A 19,940-nucleotide genomic window follows, 5' to 3' on the forward strand; every position below is an offset into this window, starting at 1 on the left:
TTAAAATGTAAGGTCTGTGTTCAGATATCTTATCTGTTTGAAACTCAGACCTGGAAGGTATACGGTAACCATTCTTCAGCAGTTTGTTGCTGATTCACATCTTTTCTTCATACAAGTGGAGTAGGACTAGAATGGGATCTGTTTGAGAGGAAGATAATTAAAGCACTATGAAAAATGTGTTTAAATGACTGAGTGATGAGTGTTCTTAGAAGTGCAGGAGAAATAGACTGTTTCATATTAAACTGTTTTAAAATCTGTCTGGCAGAAATTACCCCAAATTACTAAACAAGAATTAATGAAAACTGTAGCTGTTCTTAAATAGCGTTCTACTTATTGTATTTTATTATTAGAGCCCTCCCAAATTCATGGTCCATTTTGGTCAGTTTCACAGTTGTAGGATTTTTAAAATAATAAATTTCATGATTTCAGCTATTTAAATCTGAAACTTCACAGTGTTGTAATTGTATCTTCTTTGCTTGTTGTAGGTATTAGTGATAGGTGTAAAAAAAGCTAAAGATATATAAAATAGAACCCTAAACATTCAAACCTTGTTTTCACGTTTTTGGGGAGTATGGAGGTGTGTTTATTATGGAGTACTAGTACCTTCACCGCAACCAGTTTCGTATACCAATAATATATTCAAACCACTGCTCCTCTTTCCCCAGTTTCACAAAAACCAAGGCAATCCATTTCAAAATTCATATACACCTCTATCCCGATATAACGCTGTCCTCAGGAGCCAAAAAATCTTACCGCGTTATAGGTGAAACCACGTTATATCGAACTTGCTTTGATCCGCCGGAGTGCGCAGCCCCGCGCCCCCCGGAGCACTGCTTTACCACGTTATATCCAAATTCGTGTTATATCGGGTCGCGTTATATCAGGGTAGAGGTGTATCAGATGTCATGCCAGGGTAGAATTTTTCTGGGAAGTATGGGGCAAATGGAAGACATAAGGGGGTTACAAATTATATTGTTTACTTTTAAAGAACATTTTCTAAATCTCTTTTGGCTTGGAATATCTCCAACAGAGATGTGAATAGAAATTTCATCTTCATTTCTCCAAAATCCCTAACAAGTAGAATATCCTTTCATATGTTTTGAGTGCTTGCATATAAGAATTACAAAGACATTGTGTGAGAATCCAAAAACAGACATATATTCACTTAAAAATGTGCAATACATGATTTATCTTTAGAAGTGTATACAAGGTGTTTCTTTTAAGATGTGTGTAATATAATTAATATACCAGCGTTATGCACGCGAAGCCCCTGGGTACTGTGTAAAGCTTACATTGTCCAGATATGGATCGCCGTGGTAGGAAGAGTGGCCAGATTGGGACCTGTGGGGTGCGGATGAGTCTAGTCTGCCAAGAGTGTGAGGAAGAGTATTTGCCTTTTGATAAGAGGTGGTAGAGAGTCTAGTACATGAAATGGGTGGAGAGGAGGCAAGCACAAATGAATGTGTGATCCTGTTTGGGAAAGAATTAGGGTCCGTTCCTGCAGTGTGTAACTCTGCAGGACTCCTGTCTGCAGGAAACTCTGTCACTGAGCAATTCTCTTAATTTTTTAAAAAACAGACAAAACACTTGTAAGCGTTTTTAGGTTGGCTAATAAGATTTTTTTCTTTTCTGAAATATAGCTATTAGCCTATAGTTCTAATTGTAGTTTCTATCTGAGACAAAAACCATAAATGGACCAAATGAAAGATTGCATTTGACCTGCAATATTCCATTCATATTACAACATGAAATACCCAGGTATAGAATATGTAGCCAGCTATATATTACCGTCAGATTATAATAACAGTTTTTGTTCACCTTTCTGTTTTGTGTAGATGTACACAAAGAAAGCTATTCCAAACTAAAATTGGATATTGATGTGTTTCCTGCTCATACAGAAAATCTGAATATGCAGAGACAAATTAGATCTAGCTAGAAATTGGTCTTCACAGAAATTATGCCGTATTTTACACAGTATATGCAACATACAATGTTTGTTACTTTATGAATGTTTTTTAAAAAACAGGAAGTTTTTTTCATTAAGTTAGATGGGCTATACAAAACTATAATTCAAAAGATAAAATAAATTTAGCCTAATGGGGAGCTCCTCCTAATTCAGAAATCTAACAATCTTTCACATAGAAATGTTTGGGAAAGTAGAACTGCTAAAGGTACAGTTCTTAAAATTGCATCATGGACAAAAATGTTTTTTGTCCTTGAAGCTAACAAAGAATTATTTTCCTGATATTTATGTAAAGCTTGCTTTACTTCTGCCTCTTCCCTCATAATGAGATGTGGTTCATGGACTGTAATATTTCAAAGTTGTAATTTTCCCCCTTAATTATTAGGCCTAAGGATTGCCTTCGGTCTATTATGAAGAGAGTGAACCATAAGGATCCTCATGTTGCTATGCAAGCACTGACAGTAGGTGGCCTTTTCCTTCCTTCCTTCCTTCCTTCCTTTTTCCTCCTGCAAAGCTATGTTGTACAATGCGTGGCTGTCTTTTAATTTCTTTTTCTCTTCAGCTTCTAGGAGCATGCGTATCAAACTGTGGTAAAATCTTTCATTTAGAAGTATGTTCGAGAGATTTTGCTAGTGAAGTAAGCAATGTATTGAATAAGGTAATGTATTGTGTTCCTTTGTAGGATTTCATGATAGAATCTGAATTAGATGGGGGAAATACCTTTATGAGAGGTGGAATGGAATCTGTGCTATTGGGGATTGGAAATTGTGTGGGGATGTGAATTTTAACAGAGATGTGAGGGATGGCTGAGGCTATAGTGAGTGAGGGTTGGTAAGGAAATGGTTGCTTGTCAGGTTGTGGTGGGAACAGAGTGTATGCATCAGAACTCTTTTAAAAAAAATTGACTTAATTTATGCATTTAGACTTCTGTAGTAGCTATGAGCATGATTCTCTTTCTCTAAATACTTAAGATGACGCATCTCATAGTAGTACATGTCTTTCTTGTGTATGTGAAACAGCAAATAGTAGGACTCCATTGCCTAGATCTCTTAAAATTTTGACACAGAACTGAAAAATTGGTGAAAGATCAGCTAGATTTGAATAAGTTCCTAAGGCTATGGCAGTCGTCGTCATCTTCTTCAACACTTAGTCAAACGGTCGGCCATAGCAATCGTTTACCATTTGGTCCGTTCTTGTGTGGCCGCAGGGGGCTTGATGGGCCAAAAGTCTAACGTTGAAACAGACTTGATGCACCCATGTACTAGGGGGTCTGCCTCTGGGCTGTCACCGCCCCTCAGTTGGTGGAATTTTATCTTGGATGTGGGATATGGCAGTAAAAAAATTTAAATGTTCTTAAAATACAATTTTAATGCTGATAGAGTCCTTAGCAATTGTGATTATGTCACGGTTCTTCAGTCTGTTCTTGTTACACTGCTCTACAGCCAAAATGCTTCTGAAATAAATGTAGTCAAACTTTACTAATTCTGGGTCACTGAGAACGAAAATGATGCTTGTTGATTGTTGATTGGCTCTAGTTTTCAAGATATGCTATTGGGTCAGTATATACGACCCTTGACTTGGGAATAGCGGAGGATAAGTGAGTTATAAAGGGAAGGGATCTCAATTTAAACCAGAAATGACTAAAATACATCTTTGACTGGATCTATGAATAAATCTATGACTGGGTTTGGACAGTACTTGCTTTTTAGGCAAAACAATGAATGATGCAATCTGAAGCTGGTATTGCGTCATACATGATACGAATTGCATCATGTTATTCCTAGAAGTCATGGATGATGCAATCATAACGAAGCTTACATCACTCTGCTGAACAAATTGCCCTATATCAGCTCTAGAAATCATACAGTGTCATGCTCTCTTATTTGTCAGTGTTTGATTTTGCAAAGGGACACATTTCTGTTTAGCCAAAGTGAGCAGAGATGCCTCGTACTTGTGTGAACAGTGCAGATAACTTCTGCTATGTTTGTGGTGAAGTGACTTTTGCATCACAAAAGCGCAGTATAACCACTATGGTTAAGAAAGCCTATCACCTTTATTTTGGCTGCAAAATTGGAGATCAGGACAAGAGGTGGGCCCCACACATATGCTGCAACACTTGTGCAACAAATCTTCGCCAGTGGTTGAACAGGAAAAGGAAATCTATGCCTTTTGCAGTGCCAATGATTTGGAGAGAGCCAACAGCTCATACCAGCAATTGTTACTTCTGCATGGTGCCCCCAGTTGGGAAAGGTGTGGCAAAGAAGAAAAAGTGGACTGTGCATTATCCAAACATTCCATCAGCTATACACCCAGTACCCCACGGAGAAGGACTGCCGGTTCCTGATGCACCAGAATCATTCTCACTTGAGTCAGACGAGGAAGAGGAAGAGGATGAAACTTCTGGTCCTGAACCATCAATGTCACAGGACCCACATTTTCTCCCATCCTCCTCCTCTGAACCACACCTCATAACACAAGGTGAACTGAATGACCTTGTCAGGGATTTGGAACTACCCAAGAGTAAGGCAGAGCTGTTGGGCTCCAGACTACAGCAGTGGAATCTCCTGGCAGGTGATGTTAGGGTTTCCATGTTCCGTGACCGTCAAAAGGATCTTGTCCCATTCTTCTTCATGGAAGGTGATCTTGTAGCCTGCAACAACATCGATGGTGTGATGGCAGCCCTCAACATCGTTCACGATCCAGATGAGTGGAAACTGTTCATTGATTCATCGAAGACGAGTCTTAAAGCTGTTTTACTGCATAATGGCAATCTTTTGCCATCAATTCCAGTTGGTCATGCAGTCCATATGAAGGAAACCTATGACCACATGAAACAACTTTTGAGGTGCATAAACTATGACCAACATCAGTGGCAGCTTTGTGGCGATTTGAAGGTTGTTGCTCTCTTGCTTGGTCTGCAGACTGGATACACAAAGTACTGCTGTTTTCTCTGCGAATGGGATAGTCGTGCAAGAGATTCCCACTACATCAAGAAAGATTGGCCACTCCGACAGTCATTGGAGCCTGGGAGGAAAAGTGTTCAGCATCCACCACTTGTTGAATCAAGTAAGATTTTGTTACCACCCTTACACATCAAGCTGGGTCTGATGAAGAACTTTTGTCAATGGCCTTGACAAAACACAAGCAGCTTTCAAGTACCTCCGTGGAAAATTTCCAAGGTTAAGTGAAGCTAAGATAAAGGAAGGTGTCTTTGTTGGTCCTCAGATTCGTGAACTTCTTCGAGATGATGCATTTGACCATGCACTGCGTGGCAAGGAAAAGACGGCATGGAAAGCCTTCCAGTTAGTGGCAATAAATTTTCTCGGAAACAACAAGGCAGACAACTACAGGTTGTTGGTGGAAAACCTCCTCGAGGCATACAAAAGCCTTGGTTGCAACATGTCACTAAAGATACATTTTTTGCACTCTCATCTAGATTTTTTTCCACTGAACTGCGGAGCAGTGAGCGACGAGCACGGCGAGCGATTTCACCAGGACATTGCAACAATGGAGAAACGCTATCAGGGCAAATGGAGCCCATCAATGCTTGCAGACTATTGCTGGACAGTGACAAGAGATGCTCCATTTAATGAATACAAGAGACAAGCCAAGAAGTGCCGAGTAGACACTGAATAGGACTAAACTATGTACATAATAGTTTTTTGCCTTTTGTTTCATAATGAATTTTATTGATATAACCCTTTTGCTGATTTTTAAAGTGTTACATAAACAGGACAGGTGACATATTATCATGTAAAGCAACCATAAACACATGAAAAGACCTAGGTTTACAATTTATGATTAAAACTCTACTATCTACCCAATATACATAGACATAAAATGTAAAAACTTAAATATCTTAGAAACAGTAGCCAATCAGTTGTTTTAATTGTCATATTTGAATTCAGCACATCAAAATACATAATAAATAGCACATTTTATCTCTGAAGCAGACGACTTCTCAAAAATTGTAGACCAGTGTTATCAGACAACTTGTTAGCGGACAATACTAATGGTTAAACATTTGAAGAAACTCTCCACCTTAATTTTTTCTGTATGCACCTTTGTTGGGATAGGAAATGAAGAGAATTAAGAGTGCATCAATTTGATTATTTTGTGTACTTCTTGAGATACTAAATTTAATTTAATAAGAAATTATTAGGAGCAGATTCCTAAATTATATAACTTAACTTCTGCCATTTTCAGGGTCATCCAAAAGTTTGTGAAAAGCTAAAAGCCCTCATGGTGGAATGGACAGATGAATTCAAGAACGACCCACAGCTTAGTCTAATATCTGCCATGATAAAAAATCTTAAGGAACAAGGAGTTACATTTCCAGCTGTTGGTTCACAGGTATAATAATATGCAAAAGCTTGTGACTTGAAGTGATGAATGAATTATTGGAATTTCATACAAATTCTGTTTATCTTCGATGTCTGCAGTTTTGTAGGTTTACTTTTAAAAGTTATATAATGCTTTTTAGAAACAAAATGCCAACTTATAGAAACGTTAAGAATTCCTCTGTTTTAGACAAAAATTGAATGCTCCTTTAAAGAATGCATGCTGTGATTTACATTGGATTTTAAAATAAATGGCCTCATGAAATTTGGTTGAGACAATGACAGAACAAAATAGTGTGTTTAATGCACTGCCATAAAGTCCATTGTAATTAACTTTCACTTTTTTGGTGTTGGCTAGGCTGCAGAACAAGCAAAAGCAAGCCCAGCTCTAGTAGCCAAAGATCCTGGTACAGCAGCTAACAAAAAGGAAGAGGAAGATTTAGCAAAAGGTGAGTATATTTATTTTCTGATCTATATGCTTTATGATATAGTTGTTAATATCTACTAAATACATATTGCTTAAGGGTCGGTTTTGTTTTGCCTCCTTCCCTGCGTGTAATAGTATATTTATGGACTGATTGTTTATGATTATGTAAACGTAGTTATGATTATTTCCATTTTAAATATTTAAAAAACACGGAAAAGATTAAAAAAACACTTTGTTTTACTTATAGGTATTAAAAGTCATTTTCTCCTTTTTACTTATAGGTATTAAAAAAAAATAATTCTCTGCTTTTTGAATTAGTGAAGTGAAAAAGTGAAATGACATTGTAATAGCCTACTAGTTAAATGTGATCTCAAGGAGAGCTTCACTTTGAAAGACTTAGTGGAAATCCTTTACTTGGTTTTCTCCCTCATTTGGGGGTAGATGAGGGACCTTAGTTGTCTGGAGTATCAAAACTTGATGGGATCAGCAATGCACACAGTGCAAGTGGTGTGCAAAGCTGGCTTAGATTTTTTGCTTGCACTACCCAGCCAATGGGAGCTGTGGGGGTGGCACTTGGGGCAGGGGCAGCGTCCGGAGCCCCCTGGCTGCCCCTACATGTAGGAGCCAGTGGGGAGACATACCGTGGCTTCCAGGAGCCACACGGAGCCGTGGAACGCGCAGAGTGGCACAAGCTCCAGACCCTGCTACCTGGCGGGAGTTCGAGGGCCAGATTAAAACGTTTGAAGGGCCGGATGCGGCCCCCGGGCCATAGTTTGCCCACCCCTGCTGTAGCAGGGTCTATTGACAAGTCACTATGGGTATATCTACACTGCATTGTAAGCCCAGGGTTAGTGGAACTCATAGACTCATAGACTTTAAGGTCAGAAGGGACCAATATGGTCATCTAGTCTGACCTCCCGCATGATGCAGGCCACAAAAGCTGACCCACCCACAACAGAATCTTCCAGCCTGCGACCCCTGCCCTATGCTGCGGAGGAAGGCGAAAAACCTCCAGGGCCTCTGCCAATCTACCCTGGAGGAAAATTCCTTCCCGACCCCAAATATGGCGATCAGCAGTACCCCGAGCATACAGGCAAGATTCTACAGCCGGACCCTCATTTTACCCGCGATGGCACGTTAATGCCTAATTGACTAAAATCACGTTATCCCATCAAACCATTCCCTCCATAAACTTATCAAGCCTAATCTTGAAGCCAGAGAGGTCTTTCGCCCCCACCGTTTCCCTCGGAAGGCTGTTCCAAAATTTCACCCCTCTGACGGTTAGAAACCTTCATCTAATTTCAAGCCTAAACTTCCCCACGGCCAGTTTATATCCATTCGTTCTCGTGTCCACATTACTACTGAGCTGAAATAATTCCTCTCCCTCCTTGGTATTAATCCCTTTGATATATTTAAAGAGAGCAAACATATCCCCCCTCAGCCTTCTTTTGGTTAGGCTAAACAAACCGAGCTCCTCGAGTCTCCTTTCATAGGAAAGGTTTTCCATTCCTCGGATCATCCTAGTGGCCCTTCTCTGTACCCGTTCCAGTTTGAGTTCATCCTTTTTAAACATAGGAGACCAGAACTGCACACAGTACTCCAAATGAGGTCTCACCAGCGCCTTGTATAACGGAAGCAGCACCTCCCTGTCCCTACTAGAAATACCTCGCCTAACGCATCCCAAAATCGCATTAGCTTTTTTCACAGCCACGTCACATTGCCGACTCATAGTCATCCTGCGATCAACCAGGACTCCGAGGTCCTTCTCCTCCTCCGTCACTTCCAACCTGTGCGTCCCTAACTTATAACTAAAATTCTTGTTAGTCATCCCTAAATGCATCACCTTACACTTCTCACTATTAAATCTCATCCTATTATTGTTACTCCAATTTACAAGGTCATCCAAGTCTCCCTGCAGAATATCCCGATCTTTCTCCGAATTGGCAATACCTCCCAACTTTGTGTCATCCGCAAACTCGAGTCAGCAGACCTGTGTTAGAGAACCTGTGCTTGAGCATCTATACTGTTTCTTAACCCTATGCCAAGACTTTTCTGACCCAGGCTCAAACCTGGGGCTCTGGTGTCCACATTGCAGCACACAGACAAACCAACCATATCCCAGAGTCCCTAGCTTCCTTCTGGAATATGGCTGTTCTAGCCTTTTGACCATTATGTGCTGAGGGAAAACTTTAGTGCCCATCCGGCACATTACAGGAAGTTTGAACAGCTTGCCAACACAGCCTGCCGAGCAGCCTTTTTTATCTGTGCATTCCCAGTGCCAGCAACATGGAGCCAGCACCTTTTGAAGAACTTCTCTTGCTTTCGCTTTCACTCCTGTATCAGGAAACTGGCAGAGCACTAGTGGACATTTTGGCAGCATTTTCTGTCCCACTAAAGGAGGATGACGAGGAGGCGGCAGCAGAGGAGGAGTACACTGACATGGCAGACTTGCACTGGCAAATGCTGCTCCATAGAATTGGCATAGCCACTGGTGCCCCCTATATAGACTGGGCCTCAAGCAAAGATTGGTGGGACCACATTGTCATGCAGACCTGTGATGACCAGCAGTGGGTCCAAAACTTTCGCATGAAGAAAGCTGCATTTTGGAGCTTGGTGAGAAGCTTACCCCGACCCTCCAGCCTAAAGACAAATAACTGAGATCGCCCTTGCCAGTCCAGAAGCGGGTTACTATGACAGTCTGGAAGCTGACTACCCCAGATTGCTATAGGTCAGTTAACAATAAATTTGGTGTTGGAAAGTCGACTGTTGGTAAAGTGGTGGTAGAGGTTTCTGAGGCAATCAGGCATGTGGTTTACTCCAGGGTGGCAGGCATTAAAGATATTCCGGAGGTAATTGCTGTCTTTGAGAGAATGGGATTTCCTAACTGCTCTGGGGCAATTGATGGGACTCATGTGCCATAGTTTGTCCTCCTCAAGGAGCACATGAGTACATAAATCATAAAGAGTGCTACTCCATAATTATGTAGGCCCTCACGTACCACAGAGGTCAATTTATCAATGTCAACATGGGCTGTACTGGAAAAGGTCACAATGCCAGAGTTTTTCACTACTTGGGAGTCTACATTCATGGACAGACTGTGATGCTATTCCCACCAAATGACATTGACATAAGCGAAGTTACTGTCCCCACTGTTTTTCTGAAGGACCCCACATGTCCCCTTTTGCCTTGGCTTATTAAACTCTTCTGATTTCAGAGGCCCTGGCAAAAGAAGGTTTAATTATACTCTCAGCAGGTGCAGAATGGTGGTTGAATGTGCTTTTGGCAGATTGAAATTCTGTTAGAGATTTTGACAAACCTATTTGGATGCCAGTGTCATCAATGCTGTCAGCATGATTGTGGCTTGCGGTGCCCTTCACAATGTTTGTGAAGCCAGAGGTGAGCTATTTCCCTCTGAATGGACCTATGACAGCACGGGGCCACTGAATTGGTGCCTTCAGCCAAGAAGTGCCACCACCACTGCGGGAGCTGGTCGCACCTGGACAGTCGAAGTCAGGGATGCTTTGTATTCTCACATTATGGACTTGCATGGCCCAGTGGAGTAGGGGGAATAGTACCTGTATGAATATGTTTGTGGGGGGAAAGTGGCTAATTTTTGCGGGAGTGGGGGTTCAGTTCTTGGGAGGGGTTTTGGCTTGGTTGTTATGCATTATAATTATGAAAGACATGATGAATTGAATGGGGGCAGCATGGGTTTATATATGAAATTTATTGTAATGTGAATTGCTGTACCTGGCTAAATAGAAGAATAGTGTTTGCTTACTAATATATAATTGCTCCTGAATGTTTTTTTATCTTTATCATCTCAAATCGTGATTGTATCATGTGACGCAGTGATAGCAATACAATTTCTTGATGACATAAAAGGCTTTATTTGTAAACATGTATTAAAACAGTACAACAGTCACCAGTTGCTCAGCAGGCCAGCTGACATTACAACAACCCAAAACAAAGACCAGAAGAACTTTTTTTTTTTTTTTTAAAGTGCCAGAAACCATGCAAACCCAGCACAGACCCTCTACCATTACATGTTCCCTGTCCCCACATTCTCCTTTTCCTTTCTTTTCCTGTGTTCCATGTTGAAGGACATAACTTTTCTTATAGTGGTGCCCTATTGCTAAAGGAAGATATTATTCCAAGCAGTTGGTGGGAAACCTGCAGTGTATGCAGCAGAAGTATTAAAATGTATAGTGACTGAACAGCACATCTGTGAGTGGAGTGGGCTAGTCAACTACTGAGGTGGCCCTTGGAAATATGCCCTTTCCTGCAATGTAACTGCATATCGAGAGTTCCTGCTTCAGGAAAGGTTTGCAGCTATCAATAATCAGGATTGGGTCAGAATCCATGAGAGAATTAACAGGATGCAGCATTAGTTCACACATAGCTTACCCTGTTGTTGCTGCATGCAGACCTCTACAGCCTTCCTCTTCCCCATCCCCGGCACAGTTCTGGACAAAAAATGTCATCCTACCTGTACTTGGGAGCAATAATTTTGTGACCCACAGACAGCATGGACTATCTCTAACTGAAATGGACTAGATTTGGAAATAGAAGACAGTTTCTGAAAAACACACACGCAGTTCACTGTTTCCAGGTGGCTCCATAGATGGTTCAGTGATTACAGAGTGGCAAATTTCAAGCTCTTACTACTGAAAGGAAAACATGAATGACCCTGGCAAACATCTGTGACTTTCCAGTTAAAAAGCAGTTTAAAGCAGGGTTTTTTTACTGTTTTCAATTCCCGATTCCCATCTTGAACTCCGTGTGGTGGTGGGCGGGGGAGTGGAGGGAGGGAAGGGGATTTCAAAGTGCTCTGAAACAATCTGCCATTAGTAGATACATGCTGCTAGCCAGGGCTTCTCATAACTTGTGCATTGGTTCACAGAGCGGAAATCCCTTCCATTATTGTAGTAATAAACTTTTACTTGGAGTCAGAAACTTTACAGGCTCTGGGGAGGCTTCGGTCTTCACCACCTTTTCTGCAGGCTCGCAGTGGGATGTTCCTCGGGGTGGGGGAGGATGAAAAATCTGTTCCGAGTAGGGACCTAGAATTTGCTGTTAATTCTGTTCCACAGCCTTCTTTGTGATTGGTTTCATAAACAGAGTCCCCTGCTGCTGGCTCCCATCAGTCCCCATGCTGGATTCAGGGACCAGCAGGGCACCATTCTGGCTGACCAGATCGTCATGCACCATGGTTGACTCCTTGCTAGATGCAGTGCCCAGCACTCCGTCAAACTCCTGATAAAACAGCCATGACATTGGGGAATTGCCCAAGATGTGGTTCTTGTCTCTCGTCTTCTGGTACTCACTCTTCAATCTCTTAATACGCTCCCTACACTGATCACATGTCCGGAAAATCTGCAAAGCTGCCAGCTTTTTAGCTCTTTGCTGGGACACATGGTCATTATTGGTACTTTTGCTGAAGTCCACAGTTTTAGTAGCCTTGCACTAGCGTCACCAAAATCAGGCTGTGCTCCCGTGGCCATGAAGCAGCACAATTTACACAAGGCTTGTTCTGTTTGGTATACATTGCAAACTCAGGAGTCTGTCCGATAGTGTGCTTGCAGCTCAGTGATCAGAAGAGAATGGGTTAATATTGACTTATGGAGCTGGTGCTGTATGCTAAAAGAGAGGGGGTGGGGTGGCTTCTGTTTTCATTTGAGTCAATTGGAGATTGTTGAGAGAGAGAGGACAGAGGAAGTCGGCCCTTGGAATTGTGGGATACTTCTGGAGGACTCCCAGGAGACTAGTCAAGCAAGGCTGCGTCTACACTGCAAAGCAATAGGGTTCAAACTCTCAGTGTCCCATCTTCACTTGGGCTGGGACCCTGAGTCTGAGCCCTGGGTTAGCATAATTTCAGTGAAGACAGAAGGGGGGTTAGGCTTGAACCTGAATTTAAGCCTTGGCTTGTGTTGCAGTGTAGACCTATGCTATATGACTAAGCAGGTTAGCAATGGATATATAGATTCTTTGTATTCATTATATGTATAAAGTTTTTGCACTAGTAGTTGGTGGACATTTCTGACCTTTGACAGATGACTGCTTCAAGGATTTTTGTATTACTAAATGTAACTTGTAACCATAAACTGTTAAAAGTGGATTTTTTAAAATAGCAATAATTTTTTTTCTTTTTAACACTTCAAGCAGCTTTTAGTAAGAATTTAAATTAAATTTGCATGTGTCCAAAGAAAAATATTCATTGAGTTGCAAATGTTTGGATCAAACCCACAGGTACATAAACCTATGGGAAAAACTCCCCCTGACTTCTTTGGACCGAGGCCTTTATGTTTAAGTATTAAGTACTGATTCTGTTCCCATTGAATGCTATAGTAAAGCTCTCATTGACTTCACCTTGAGCAAGATTTTGCCCACTAGCTTTAAGATGATGGAAGTTAGTATTTTTGCTCAATGTAGTTATTTCTAAACAAAGGGAAGAAATTGTGTATTGTGCGACAAATGCAGAGTTATACTACAAAACTAGCATAGAGTAAAATTTACAAATTGTTACATCTGCCCCTTTTTGTATCTGTGAATTTTAAAGGAAATTATTTACTTTTTGTAGCCATTGAATTGTCCTTAAAAGAACAAAGGCCACAGCAAACAACACTTTCCAGTTTGTATCCGAGCACGTCAAGCCTCTTAACGAATCACAAACATGAGGGCCGAAAGGTTCGCGCAATCTATGATTTTGAAGCTGCTGAAGATAATGAATTAACATTTAAAGCTGGAGAACTTATAACTGTACTTGATGACAGGTAACTTACATAAATGTTCACAAGTAATGCATGCTAAAGTACATTTCTCAGACAAATGTTAAATATTAAAATAAATACTAAATCCTCAAACTCTATAGTTACTATATTTTTGACAACACTAGTTAGTATAATCTACATTACTATCATGTATAATGTTGTGATCATATATTGCACTACTCCAATGCTGGTATGCTTTTATTCCTCTATTGGAGGTTTATTGTTTCTCAGGATTGGATTTTATTTTCCTTAATCAGTTTCTTGTACTCAGGTTGCTTTAATTATGATGTTTGTAGACCTGCTTCTGAGGAAGAAATAGATCCAGGATTTAGCTATTTCAAAGTTCTTGGATATCTTCCAGTTTGTTTAGCAAAAAGGTTTTTATTATACACAAATTTAAATTTTCCAAGAGCAGTGTCAGTGCTAATGAATAGTAATTATTAGAATTGTTTGACTATTTCATATTTATACTATGGTAGCATCTAGAGGCCCCAAGCAGGTCCAGTGCTCCATTGTGCTATGTGCATATTTTAACTCCTAGAGCAACAAGTAACTCTTCTTCTTCTCCAGGGAACATTTGCTTTCTAATCAGAGTGTCTGGTTTCTTTCTTTTTTTTTTTTTAATCCAAACACAAACACATACACATACACTTATCTTCAAAACTCTTTGGATTACTGTCCTTCTGCTTCCCTTCTGTTTATTTGGCATTTCTACAACTGATCTAACTAGTAGGTTTTTCAGTTTTCAGTTGTACTACAATTTCTTGCTTTCTAGGTTCACAAATTGCACAATTTGCATAATTCACAAATTATGATCACATTCCATTCTCCCTTAGACATCCTATCTGTTTTATATGGTCTGTTGTGTATACCATCACTGAAAAGTACAGGAGCATACAGGATTCCTAGGGAGAAGGTAAATCTGTTTCTGTTAAATATTGAGCTGTGTTCTAAGATTTTTCTTTTATTCTTGATATAGTAAGGCCTTACCTACACTTAAAAGTTTTTTGTTGATGTTGCTACACCAGCAAAACCCCTTTTAGAGTTGAGTAGCAAAAAAGTGCATTTGCAGGTAGAGCTTATTTTGCTCACCAATCCAGAATAAGATATACCAGCAAAAGTACTTTTTTGCTGCTATAACTGCCTGTATAGTCGGGCTTTTGCTGGTCTAGATATGTTGTGTGTGTTTAGGATTGTTTGGGGGGTTTTGGGTTCATTTTATTTATTTATTTATTTATTTATTTATTTATTTTGTAAACAACACTAATTCACATAGCTATGCTGCTAAATCTTTTAAATATAGACTCGGCCTAAATTGAATGGGATGATGAGATTTTAAAATCTTGCTAATTTTCTAAAAATGCCATGTATATATCTCTGAAATGGTGATTTAAAAAAAAAAAGCATACACTTCACTCTCTAGACATTTATGTTAGTAACAATAAATAAGACACTAATCACTGGCTGTCTAATTCATATTTTAAAAAATCGTCTCATCTACATTCTCTAAGCACATGTACAGCTTTTAAACTGGTAAATAAACAAAAACATTTTACAGATTGGTTTAATGCCAACAAAGGACTCTGCCTCGAACTATCAAGTTTTTCCAACCAGTTATTAATCACAGGAAATCCCCTGTGACTCTGTTGGTATTATGTAAGTAGTAAAACTTAACTAACAGCTCAATATTAAATAAAAACAGACATAACTTTCTTTCTCAAGTGACTGTGCTGGAATCTCTCAGCAATGCAGGAAGTCTGTCGTGAGGATGCAATATGGAGAGTAAAAAAAACCTAAACAGGATGTTGGGATTCCCTCTGAGACTTTTCCACTCGGCTTATCCAGAACACCTTGTCCAGTTCTGGGAGAACACTTCATCCAGTTCTCTGGGATCCAAAACCCTCAGTTTGACTTTGGATTTCGTCATTCAGGTTCCTTTATTTGTCATACAGCAAAGCTATGTTGAGTTGATCAGACTCAAGTGTAGGGCTGGGTATAGGGCATACCATACATCTGAAGTTACACAGACAACTTCTTCCTATACATACATTTATACATTACATTGTATTTGCTATACATTAAATCACACATTTTTGGATTGGCTTTGTTACTTTGCGGGAACCATCCCCTGTACAGCATACTCTATACATGTGCTGTTCACATGGAACCTGATCTTTACATTCCAGGTTTATTTTGTCTATAGTTTATCTTGTCTAACATCAGGGTGTTGCATGTTGAATGTTTTTATTTAAATGTCTCACATTTTTACTTGAATTATGCTGTAATGTAGAGCATTTTATATAAAAACTATTTTTTTAATCTTCAGTGATCCAAACTGGTGGAAAGGTGAAACTCACCAAGGAATAGGATTATTTCCCTCTAATTTTGTAACAGCTGACCTTACTGCTGAACCAGAAATGAGTGAGTAACACTGTGTTCATGCTGAAGAATATTTATACAACACAATGCACCCAATATTTGTTTTGATATTTTTGGTCTGCGCATACAGTGGTATAAGCACCATTAAAAATGAGAAATAAACCGTTCTGAATCTATTCCAAGTGAAATAATAATAATCTCAATAAAGTTCAACATATAGCCTCCAATCCTAATGTTCTTGTCTACATCTAGGTCAGTGTAGATATGACTCTTCATAATCTGTTACTTCACTAAGGGACTTGTAAGTTCTTGTCCACTGAGGACCCTGCCACCAGAGTGTTCTGCTCTGAGACACAAGTAGGCAATTCTAGCAGTTAGCGTGGAATGCCCAGCTGTCAAAGAGGGACTGCTAAGCTATAAGATGCAGATACTAGCACCAGGGGACCCTACAGATAGAAGAAGATAGGAGTCAGGATTCTACAGCCAATAATGTGGGCAACCCTTCCTTCCCAGATACTCTGCAGAGACGGGTACAGCTATACCTGGGCTTGGGGTTTATTCTTGTAAAAGGGATCTCCCATTCAAAGGACTTTGTCTGCCCGATCTGCTTATGAGCATGTGCATCACGCTTTGGACTTCAGAGTCACTCTAGAATCCACAAAAAGAGAGAGCATGAAAACATCATCGTCGGACCAACGGACTACGTGAAGAAGAAGGGTTCTCCCAGAAAGTCTGTTTCCCTTCGGACATTTTCATTAAAGTATACCCACGTTATTCTACTTTGTAGCTCATTTATAAGGTTAAGCGGAACCAAGGATCATCCACTGCATCCTTACAAACAGTAGTGGTATCTACCTGTCTTAGAGAACTATTCTGTAAATGATCCTTGATCCTACAAAAAAAATAAAAATAAAGCTTACCAGGGCAGTGACTGGGATGAAAGTAGAAAAGGCGAGAGCTCCAGCAGAAGAAATCTGCGAATTGGCCATTGCTTCCACCTTTCATAATTTCAAACATTTTACCTCCAAGAATCCTAAGGTGCAGCTTTCAACTGGAAACAATTCAATGCTGTGGCTGAAGTTAAAGTTAAAAACAAATCAGCTGTAACACTCTTATTTGTGAAGGTGCTTTTTTTGCCCTATTAGTTCTGCTCTGACTCCTTCACAAAAGTATAGGATTGGTGGACATGTACTGAATGAAAGGAACAGTTTGCTGTGTTAGTTTCTTTTAACAGAAAATGTTCAGTCTGACCCTCTTTGAGCACTTAAGTAAAAAGAATAAATGTTAAATATTCAATAAGGCTTTCAGGGTGACAAATTATAAATTTAAATCTGATTTAATTTTTCATTAGACTTATTGGTGGGTTTGTAAGGTTGGGTGCTTTTTGTTACCTTTGACAAATTTATGTTGAGATGGGAGTGGATGCAACCAAGAAATGTTTTTTAAAGTATTCATGTGCGTGCACATGTTCACGCTCACACACACATCAGCAATCCTAATAGGTGGTGCTACCATCTTATTTTATATATCTGTAGATCAATCTATATATAAAATTATAAAATATGGCTTACTTCTAAGTAATTATTGATAAAGCAAGAATTTTCCTCTGCACTTTAACATCAGGGTATCTGTTTACTTACTTTCACTTGGAGGACATTCCAGCTCCTAAAAAAGGCCTTGGGTAAAATTTTCAGAAGCACCTAAGTCCTATCTTCAAAAGTGATCGACCCTTGTCTTTAAGTGCTTAGTAATAAGATTACAAATACAAATATGTCAGGAGGTTCAGTTTTGTTTTTCAGAAAACAAATATTTCAATTCCTTAAACTTTGTTTCTTTTTTCAGTTTCAAGTTTACAATGTGTTTCAACCGCCAAATAATTTAAATGGCAGACAAAATGTTTTCAGCGTAACATTTTATTTTGCAGTTGGGATTTACTTTTTTTTAAAAAGTCCATGTGTTTTACAGTGAAAACGGAGAAGAAAACAGTACAGTTCAGTGATGAAGTTCAAGTAGAGACAATAGAACCTGAGCCTGAACCAGTTTATATTGATGAAGTACGTACAATTAAAAATATTGCTTTCAGCATTTAATACATCTAAACCAATGGTGTCCAATCTCCTCAGTCCAAGGGCCAAAAATATTCCGAAATATCAAGGGGACCACAATCTAGAAGGGGAGAGGCACTTCAGACTTGCAATTTTTTTTTTTTTTTTTTTAACACTGCTTCTCTCATATGTTCTTATTAAATTGAATTAGGAGCAGCTTCCAACTTGGGTTCCTAGCACCAAACTGTAGGTTCAGACTGCAGATTCACTTTCAAATTGGGCTTCCTTTTCCCAATTCTACTTTTATTGTCCCATCTCTCAGAAACACCGTATCTTGGCCCTCTTCTCCAACATGTCTCCTGTGTAAACACTGCCTTCTGCCCCAGTCTCTGAAGGAACTTTTTCTTTCATTACCCAGGAATCTCAGCCTTGCCTCATCATAAATAGCCTCAAGGATTCAGGCCATCTTTTCTTCAGCATCTCCTCATTGTTCCCAAGAACACACACTAGCCCCAGATCTTTCCTTCCTTCTCTCTGTTCTTCAGGAATACCCTCGCTCTCCAAAATCCCTCCCTTCTGCCCATGACCTGCCCCTTCCCCAAATTTAAGTTACTGAGGCCCTACAACTCTCCTAATATCAATTGCATCTCTCCCTAATTCTGTGAGACCCCTACTTCTGCTGCCCCTTCGTAGTGTTTTCTTTTCTGGGAGCCCCCACTGCTATTGCATTTGTGCTGTGCTGCTGTTGAGCTGCGTGCTTGTTCCCTTTCCCTCCTGCTTTTGGGAAGACTGTGTGGTTCCAGCCTTCTGCTTTCTCACTATATGCTGCTTTCCTCTTAAAACATGCCTTGATGGGCAAAAGGGGTGTGTGTTTAAATTGAGTTAGCTTAACACCGTTAACATGGCTTCCAGCATGTTAAACTACATCTTAGTGTGGCTTTTCAACTGTACCGAGCTAACATGATTGAAAAGTACACCTTTTTGCCCATCAAGACGAGACTATAAAGGCCAAGCAGCTCAGCACCTGCTTTGCTCTTAGTTTTCTCCTTCCCTTCCTTTATTTAGGTGCTTATCGACCGCTAGTTATACTTTCAAAATATGGCTTATTTTTTAATACATATATAGTTGGAGCTATTTCTTTTAGCGTACTTACTACGTGCACTTTGTAGATACTTGCATATCCCACTAGGTGGTAGCATTGCTTATGTAATTGAAGTAGAATGAAAAGTAGAAGCTGCTTATAAAATAAAATTCTGAGGAATGACTTTTATATATGAGGGACGTTCTGCATTTCACGTTATTAAACCATTTTTGTCATATTCATTGCTTATCCTTCTTAATTCTCTACTGACTTTCTTTAAAGTTACATTTGCTTTGTGTGCAGTTGAAACTTTCAGATGGATAACTGTCTCCTGGGAAATAAGAAACTCAATGGAAACTTCTTAAAATAACACTTTTTCAGGAGAGTAAATGGAGCATTCTTGCTCCTTTTGTGCTGTTAGGATTTTTTTTATTTTTTTGGAGGGGATGTGTTTGGCCCTGTGATAATTACCATTATTAGCAATGAAAATCTTACATAAAGGCTCATACTGTTGTTCATATCTGCTGAAACTAAGTGTGTTGTTAATGCTGGTAGAGTCCCTATCTTAGAGGATCAGAAAGATCATTGTGTGTGTGGCGGGGGCAGGGGGACGGGATGGGACATAAAGGAATATTGCATTACAGTAATCTTATGGAATCCAATGTAAAACCCAGCTATTTTTTCCCATACTAATTCTCTTATTTCCATTATAGGATAAAATGGACCAACTGTTACAGATGTTACAAAGTGCAGATCCAACTGATGATCAGCCAGACCTCCCAGAGCTGCTTCATCTTGAAGGTAAGGAAACTTTCTTTTTTTTTTTTTTGAATGATTGTCCACATGAATTCCACTGTGGTGCACTTTAGACTCAGCCTCCTAAGGGCCAGAAGCCTGAAAAGGCCAGGCCACCTGAGGTTCCCTGCTACTGATTG

The 19,940-nt window shown here is 39.8% G+C and overlaps 1 protein-coding gene across 1 annotated transcript in view; it reads left to right on the plus strand.

Annotated features, from left to right (window-relative positions):
* Positions 1-19,940, plus strand: part of STAM (signal transducing adaptor molecule) — a 64,777-nt gene that overhangs the window by 36,471 nt on the left and 8,366 nt on the right. The window contains exons 3-10 of the mRNA XM_065399193.1: positions 2,349-2,424; positions 2,526-2,621; positions 6,170-6,316; positions 6,662-6,752; positions 13,311-13,503; positions 15,827-15,921; positions 17,845-17,933; positions 19,719-19,806. Of these exons, the coding sequence (XP_065255265.1) occupies positions 2,349-2,424; positions 2,526-2,621; positions 6,170-6,316; positions 6,662-6,752; positions 13,311-13,503; positions 15,827-15,921; positions 17,845-17,933; positions 19,719-19,806 (875 nt within the window). The remainder of the gene's footprint in view (positions 1-2,348; positions 2,425-2,525; positions 2,622-6,169; positions 6,317-6,661; positions 6,753-13,310; positions 13,504-15,826; positions 15,922-17,844; positions 17,934-19,718; positions 19,807-19,940) is intronic.

The sequence above is a fragment of the Emys orbicularis genome, chromosome 2, assembly GCF_028017835.1.
Source record: "Emys orbicularis isolate rEmyOrb1 chromosome 2, rEmyOrb1.hap1, whole genome shotgun sequence".
In the NCBI taxonomy this organism is placed as follows: Eukaryota; Metazoa; Chordata; order Testudines; family Emydidae; genus Emys; species Emys orbicularis.